The 7,617-nt window shown below is 38.1% G+C and overlaps 1 protein-coding gene across 1 annotated transcript; it reads right to left on the bottom strand.

The window, feature by feature from the left end:
* Nucleotides 1–2,978: 2,978 nt before the first annotated feature.
* On the bottom strand, nucleotides 2,979–7,219 carry LOC109240749 (receptor-like protein kinase HSL1). The gene is made up of 2 exons (XM_019407425.1): nucleotides 4,456–7,219; nucleotides 2,979–3,889 (listed from the first exon to the last, which is right to left on the bottom strand). Exons 1-2 carry the CDS (start codon nucleotides 7,043–7,045, stop codon nucleotides 3,498–3,500), a joined length of 2,982 nt encoding a protein of 993 aa, XP_019262970.1. The 5' UTR covers nucleotides 7,046–7,219; the 3' UTR covers nucleotides 2,979–3,497.
* Nucleotides 7,220–7,617: the final 398 nt, after the last annotated feature.

Below are 7,617 nucleotides of genomic sequence, written 5' to 3' on the forward strand. Positions count from 1 at the left end.
CTCAAGGAGAAAGAAAGAGTAAATCATTGAAAGCCTTGGCGTTGACTTGATATGAAGAAAAAAAACGTTTAATGGAAAGAATTAAAGACCCACCAAAACTCTGTGGTCTCTGAGTAAATATTAAAAGCTGATAATGAAATTAGGAATGGGTCACTGCATACTAAAGCCGGAAGGAAGGGCTGAACAAATGTAGAAAGGTACAAGACCTACAGAGTGGGGTCATATATATATGAAACGGCCCACAAAAAAATTGGATTCGTAAATTGGGCCTCATTTCCTTGTCAATCCCCACACGTGCATGGGCCTCATTTACCTGCACACGTGCATGGGCCTCCTTGCAGACCAACCTTGATCCAAGTGGATTCTCACTTCTCCCTCTAAACCCCCCTTGTTTCAAAATTTTACTAATGTACAAGGTAAATTACTAATTATTTCATAGGACAGATCGTGTACATCCCATATACCTCGAAATATTTACTTTTTTTTCTTAAATAATATCTTATTATAACTCACAATTAGGACAGATCGTGTACATCCCATATACCTCCTCACCAGATGTACAGGTGAGGAGGTGGAGCCGGCTTTGGAAGGCATGAGAAAAGGTAGGGAGCGGCCCAAGAAGTATTGGGGAGAGGTGATCATGCAGGACATATGATATAGCCCTTGATAGGAAACTGTGGAGGTCGAGTATTAGGGTTGTCGGGTAGGGCTATAGCTATGTGAGGCTAGTCTGATAGGATTTTTATCTTAGACTGCTAGTGGTTAATGTTGTGTTCTCACTACTCTTTCGTTTTATAGTGTCGGGTCTATCTACTTATTAGTTCTATCGTTTTCATATGTTTTCTGCCTTTTATGTTGCTGTTATTATTCCTTTGGTTTCTGTTGATGATACAAATATATTGTCTCTTCTCGTTTTCTTGAGCCGAGGGTCTTTCAGAAACAGCCTCTCTACTCCCTCGAGGTTGGGGTAAAGTCTGCGTACCCACCACCCTTCCCAGACCCCACTAATAAAATTTTACTGGATCTTTAGTATTTCATTTTATTTTTAATGAAATAACTTATAGCTACAAAAATATCTGTTGCATAAATTTTAAAAGTCTTTTTTTATTTTTTTAAACTCCACTCCTGATAAAAATCAAATGAGTAGGGACAGACTACGGAGGAATTACTTATTTACACTTCACTACTTTAATGGATGAGCTAACCTCACGCACTAGTAAACGGAATGGTTTGAATAATAACGAATTTCCCAACTAAATCTATTAACATACTTTGTTCAAAATCTTCTTTCTTACTGTTCTTTTTTATCTTATTTACTTTTTACAGTGTTAATAGATGAGCTAATCCCATGTATTAATAAAGGTAATCATGAATTGAATGATAATGAATTAGGTATTCTTTTTCTAACTACCATGCCCTTCACCAAGGACAAACCTATTACAGAAAATTCAAGTACTATTTATCTTTACCCTTAAATCTTGTCCTTTAATTGTTCTTCCTTCAAAGACTTCTCCTTTTAATGTCCCACATTCTAAGTGACTTCCCTCAGAATTTCTAATACCCAAGATTAATGTCCCATAAATTTCTAATACCTACCTCAGATATTATTGTATGCTCTCATTTTGAAGGATGTGAAGTTCCAATGAATGCACCCTGAAAAAAAGGTTTTCTTTTTCTTTCTTTTTTTTTTTAGGGGGGGGGGGGGGGGGGGGTAACAAAGTAGTTGCTCTTCCACAGGAGAAACAAATTAAGTATAACAAAGATGAATTTTAGGAATAATTGTTCCAACCGACAACCACCATGCCCTTAATTCTACAAAGGAATAATAAAACCTATTGGAAAATGCTCAAGGAAGATTCAAAGTTAGTGTAACACCATTCGCCTCTTATCCTAAATTCTTGCATTTCCTTTGCTTTCCGTTCATATGGATGGTGTTATGCTTTCATTTTGGAGAGTTTGGGTTGGTATTATTGATGTTACATTTCAAACTGTAACTATTTTGAAACAAATCTGAAATTAGGGAAAATATGTGAAACAAAGAGAAAAACCTTCCGAAGGGAAGCTATTTTTTTATTTTTATTTTTATTTTTTTTTGTGAAATGGTAAAAGTTTTATCAATAGAAGGTACCAAGATGATACAAGTAGTACAATAACAAAGGGTAATTAGAAGCATATGTGTGAATTAGTTATTCTTCCTGCTAAATAATCCTAAGGTTCAGGGGCGGATTTACATGGACCCAAGCGGTGTCACGAGACACCGATTCGTCGAAATTTTTTACTATTTATATATATAAAAATAATAAGTAAAACAGAAATACAAGATAAAATCATTAAAAGTGACACCACTTGCAACAAAACAAATTAGTAGTCTAGTGGTTGACGGCTTCAAGTTTGATGTGTGAGGTCTTGGGTTTGAACTTCCTTGGCTCCATAAAATATTTTTTGACTGTTACGGGCCTCTTACTAAAAATTGACATCGCTTATGAAAAATCTTGTGTACGCCACTGCTAAGGTTCATTCTGGTTCGAATTTAACAGTTTTGGTTATGAGTGAAGAGATTCCAATAATCACATTACCCCTTTCGTGGTCTAAAAAAATATAGACCGAATTAAATACCCTTGTAAGTTGTATCCTTGACCAGTTTAAAGTAAAATTCTTTTAACTATTTGATTTTTTTATCCATTGGTTTGTCGAGAACAAATTAAGTTCGTTAAGGGGAAAAAAACAAATTCCAGTATTTTATCTCCCCTTTTTGTTTAACAAATCATTTTCCAGTATTTCAAATAAATCAGGAAACAAAAAAGCACACGTGCAAGAATTCCCACATGTTGGCTAACAAATGGCTACTGTCCTCTTCCCTTGGCAATAGTTCTGGTGAAATGTTTCAGATGTACTAGTGCAATTTGAGATAGATAAGAATCTAGGACCCATTACAGTTAATAAGAAGAGGGCCATAAATAAGTCACCAAACTCTAGTACATCATAATAATTGGTATCACATTCCTTCTACACAGTAAATAATTTCAATAGTAACATCTTTCAAGAATTAAGCCTAGAGGAAGGAGAAATATTCCCCCTTTTATGGTAATTCTTGTACATACTCTAGTAGTTACCATTAAAAGCAGTAGTTCAATTGCAACAACCAACTTTAAAAATTGCTTGATTAGACTGAGAATTCACCAGAAAGATGCTGGAGATTGTAGAAATATCACTGTCAACAGAATAGAGTATAGGTAGCACATTTAAGATCTTTTAATGCCAGATATTCAAACTTGAACTGCAATAATTTGGGTGGTTGGATGAAATTTACATTGAGAAACAAGCCTCTTCCTAATATTCTTAAACTTTAATTCTTTCTCCCCCTCAACCCAAAACAACAGCAAACATCTAGTGGGTACTTGTGGACAAAGAATTGAGTAGTTAGCAGATGAACAAAGATGTTAAATGAGTCCCAATTTCAAGTTCATCCTTTTGTGACAAAATTTGTTGAGCCATCTTTAAGCTACACTTCCTTGATCTGATGCTTCTTCATAGTAATAAGGAGTCAATTTGCCATCCTTAGAAGCAGCCTTGGGCAGGTTCCCAGCACCCACTTCTTGCAACATTTTTACGACCCGTCTCATCGATGGTCGGTTAATTGGGAGAGGGCTAGTGCAGAGGAGGCCAATATTTAAGACCTTGCATATCTCCTCCTTGAAACAAGAATCATTTTTAGGGTCAATTACATGATCGACACCCTTCTGGTCCAGTGTAGAGCATACCCACTTCACCAAATCCTTTTCCCCAAACTCGGGATCCACGGGGCGCTTCCCGGTCACAAGCTCTAGGATTACCACACCGAAGCTGTATATATCGCTCTTCTCATTCACCCGCAATGTGTATGCATATTCTGCAATGCGAAAAGAAAGAATTTAATCAACTGAGCAGCTCCAAGTAAACAAGAACGCAAATTTAAACAAAGTATGACCACAAGAAACCCAGAATATGGGTTATCGATAATCAAACTTAGCCCCCAATATAGCTAGCTGTTAATATTTTCAAAAATCATAAGCGGAAAACTAAGCATAGCTTTTTCTAATGTCCTAATACAGGCTTTTATCCTCAAGAACAATTTCATCAGAACCCTTTAAACACGGAAACATCGTTGAGCCTAGTGGACTATTCAAATGCTGTGCGGTTACTGTATTAGGGTAGTCCAGATATGAGGCAATATGTATCAGAAGTTTATTACACTTTTAACAAAATGTGGAATATCTAGGAAATATTGCAGTATATAGATCTAGCTGTCTACTCAATGGCTGCAACAGTAATACTAGATCTCATTTTTGAAAGGCAAGAATCCAAAAATTGAAGACATAAAAATTGGTAAGTAAAACTCAACATGGTATTGATATCAACAAATTAGACAAACTCATTAAAACTTAAGCTGCAAAGTGGAAATATTAATCCACTAACCTGGAGCAATGTAACCACAAGACCCTGCAATGACAGACATGGACTTGATTCCCTTGGCATTGGCATCGACCGCCTTTGCTACACCAAAATCAGCAACTCGAGCTCCAAAATCACCATCCAACAAGATGTTGTTTGACTTAACATCTCTGTGAACAATCGGCGGAGCACAGTCATGATGCAAGTAAGAGAGTCCCTCAGCAGCATCCATGGCTATCTTATATCTCATAGGCCAGTCTAGAAGGCCGCTTTTGCTGCTGTGTAGCAAATCACCCAAGCTTCCATTAGGCATGTACTCGTAAACTAGAAGTTTGCAATCCCTTGTTGTACAACAACACCATAGCTTAACAATGTTCTTGTGCCGTATCTTCCCCAATGTCTCAACCTCCGCTTCAAATCCATCATCTTGAATGCTACCCTTCTCGATATCACTACTCTCATCTGTTATTTTCGTGTTTCTCAAAATCTTCTTCACCGCAACGGTGTCACCCTTGCTCAGAACAACCTTGTAAACCTTCCCGGAAGCGCCACTTCCAATTAAGTTGTCCTCATCAAGAGCATCTAAGATTTCATATTCATTGAAACCCAACTTATGAAACGACATCAAAGTCCATTTAGACTTATCAATAGCCATTTTAGCTTTCTTAAAATTCTTATACTTCCAATAGAACCAAACCACCCCAACTACAAACACTAATCCAGCAAGAGTAAAGAGTAACCTCAATAACCAAACATAACCAGCAGTTTTACCTTCAGCTGTTCCTTCACACAAGCCCTCAATGTCTCCACATAAACCAGCATTCCCGAAAAAGCTACTCTTGTACATTTCCTTTGCATACAACGGGGGGATATCACCCGAAAGGTCATTGTTCGACAAGTTGAGCTGATTGAGCTTCAAATTCTGCAACTCCATTGGGATCTTCCCTGAAAACTGGTTTCCTGATAGATCAAGATAATTCAACACAGACAAGCTCCCAATTTCCTTGGGAATAGCTCCAGAAAGATCATTATTTGCCAAGTTCAATTCATTCAACTTCTTCAAAGAATGAATCCCACTTGGAAGCTCACCAATTAACTCATTATTGTGAAGATCCAGCCTTCCCAATTGTCCAAGCATCACTAAACTAGCTGGCAAAGGCCCAGAAAACAGGTTATCATTGCCCACAAAATCAAGAAGATTTTCCAGAGAACCAATCTCCTCCGGAATGGGACCTGAAAATTTGTTCTTGGACAAAATCAAAGCTGATAAATTTGAAGCGCTGGCTATAGTTTTCGCGATATCACCAGAGAGTGAATTGTCCATGAGCTCAAGCAGGGAAAGGTGTGGTAGGCCCCAGAACCCCGCCGGAACATCACCAGATAACTGATTGTGAGCCAATCTCACCCGCAGTAAGCTCCGGCATTCACTCAAACTCGCCGGAATTTCACCGGTAAGTAAGTTACCAATCATCAAAAGCTCCTCCAAAAACCCTTTCCAACACAAATTCTCCGGAATTTCACCGGAAAATTTATTCTCAGACACATCAATCCACAACAAAGGTGAATTCTTCCCAAGATCTTTAGGCAAACTACCATTAAAACGGTTGTGAAAAAGCCGCAACTCGTACAAATTCGGCGAATTCGCAATGCCTTGTGGCAATTCACCGAACATTTGGTTCTCATAAAGATTCAGTGACTCAAGTGGCAACTCACACAACTCCCTCGGAACCGTACCCGTGACCCGATTCATCGACATGTCGAGTCGCCTTAACGCTGTCATTTTCGACCACCCATTCACCGGTAACTCGCCGGTGAACGAGTTGTTATACAGCTCAATTTGTTCAGCATTAGTTAACTCAGTGAGCCAACTCGGGATCGGCCCATCCAAGTAGTTCACAGCAAGGTCCAAATCAACAATATTCTTCAACCGGCCCAATGTATCTGGAACTTCACCGACCAAGTTACAGTCCGAAAGCCACAAAACCTCGAGATTCGTCAGATTACCCAGCTCCGACGGTATCCGACCCGTCGAAAACGGGTTGTACGACAGATTCAGCTGTTTTAACGTCGAAATGTTACCCAGAAACGCCGGAATAGTCCCGTCAAGCAAGTTTCCGACCAGTCCAAGAACCTCCAGCTGCCGGAAAGAACCAAAACTCACCGGAATGTCGCCAGTAAAGTTGTTTCCCGACAAGTCAAGGTATTTCAAATTCGGAAGCTCAGGTAAACTCGCCGGAAGTGTACCGACCAAAAAATTCTGAGCCAAATCGAGATGCTCCAAAGATTCACACCCGGAGAAATCTTCAGGAAGGGTGGAGTTAACAGCGTTATTGTATAAGGAAATGTAACGGAGTTTCTTTAACCGACAGAGAAGTGAAGGAAAAGGACCAGCAACGTTAGCATTAGCGAGGTCCAAGGATGCAACGGACCGAGTTGTTTGGTCACACGTTACGCCAAACCAGTTACATGGTGTCTCGTCGTGTTCATTCCAGTTGGAAAGAACATTATCAGGGTCATCAAATCCGAGCTTCACGTTGTGTAAATACAGACCCTCTTGGTTAAGTGAGAAAATTAAAGTTGGAAATAAAAGGGTAACAAAGATTTGAAGAAACATTGTTGAAATTGAAGTTACTTTTGCTGTGTTCAAAGAATAGGTAAGAGAATCAAGAAAGAACAAGGAAGAAGAAGAAAGACTGCAAATTTCTTTTTGGGAAAAGGGAGTAGTAAAAGCTTGACTAAGACATGTTGTGACTTGTGAGTTATTTTTTGAGAGAGAGAGACATTTGTAGTGAATTTGGTTTTTAATTATATATAGAGTGAACTGTCTGTATAGGAGATATGATATGTGTCTATTTTTTAATATTTTTTGAAATGTCGAAATGATTGTGTTTTTAATTTCTTTTTTTGTTTAGTGTGTTTCCTTTTTGGAATGGTTTTCTATGACTACGTAAATTACACAAAAAATCTGGGTTTTATCTACTTGTATGGGAATAGTATGATACTTCATACTATAGTACTCTGAATATCAACTGTTTAATAATAAATGTTTTCACATTTTTGAAATAATGATGAAGAATTTATTAATTTGTTTTGTGCTACAATAATGCCGAATATACCGAAATTTATCAGCATTATTAACTCTCCTGCTGCATGGGTCCTAATCTAATTATGGTATTGTTTTTATGA

Source organism: Nicotiana attenuata, unplaced genomic scaffold, assembly GCF_001879085.1.
Source record: "Nicotiana attenuata strain UT unplaced genomic scaffold, NIATTr2, whole genome shotgun sequence".
In the NCBI taxonomy this organism is placed as follows: Eukaryota; Viridiplantae; Streptophyta; class Magnoliopsida; order Solanales; family Solanaceae; genus Nicotiana; species Nicotiana attenuata.

Bases quoted from the DNA above. Each gene is read 5' to 3' on its own strand.
- LOC109240749 (XM_019407425.1), bottom strand. From the start codon at position 7,045: ATGTTTCTTCAAATCTTTGTTACCCTTTTATTTCCAACTTTAATTTTC. The intron at 3,890-4,455 runs GTTAGTGGATTA...TTCGCATTGCAG, and splicing joins TTGTGGTTACATTGCTCCAG to AATATGCATACACATTGCGG.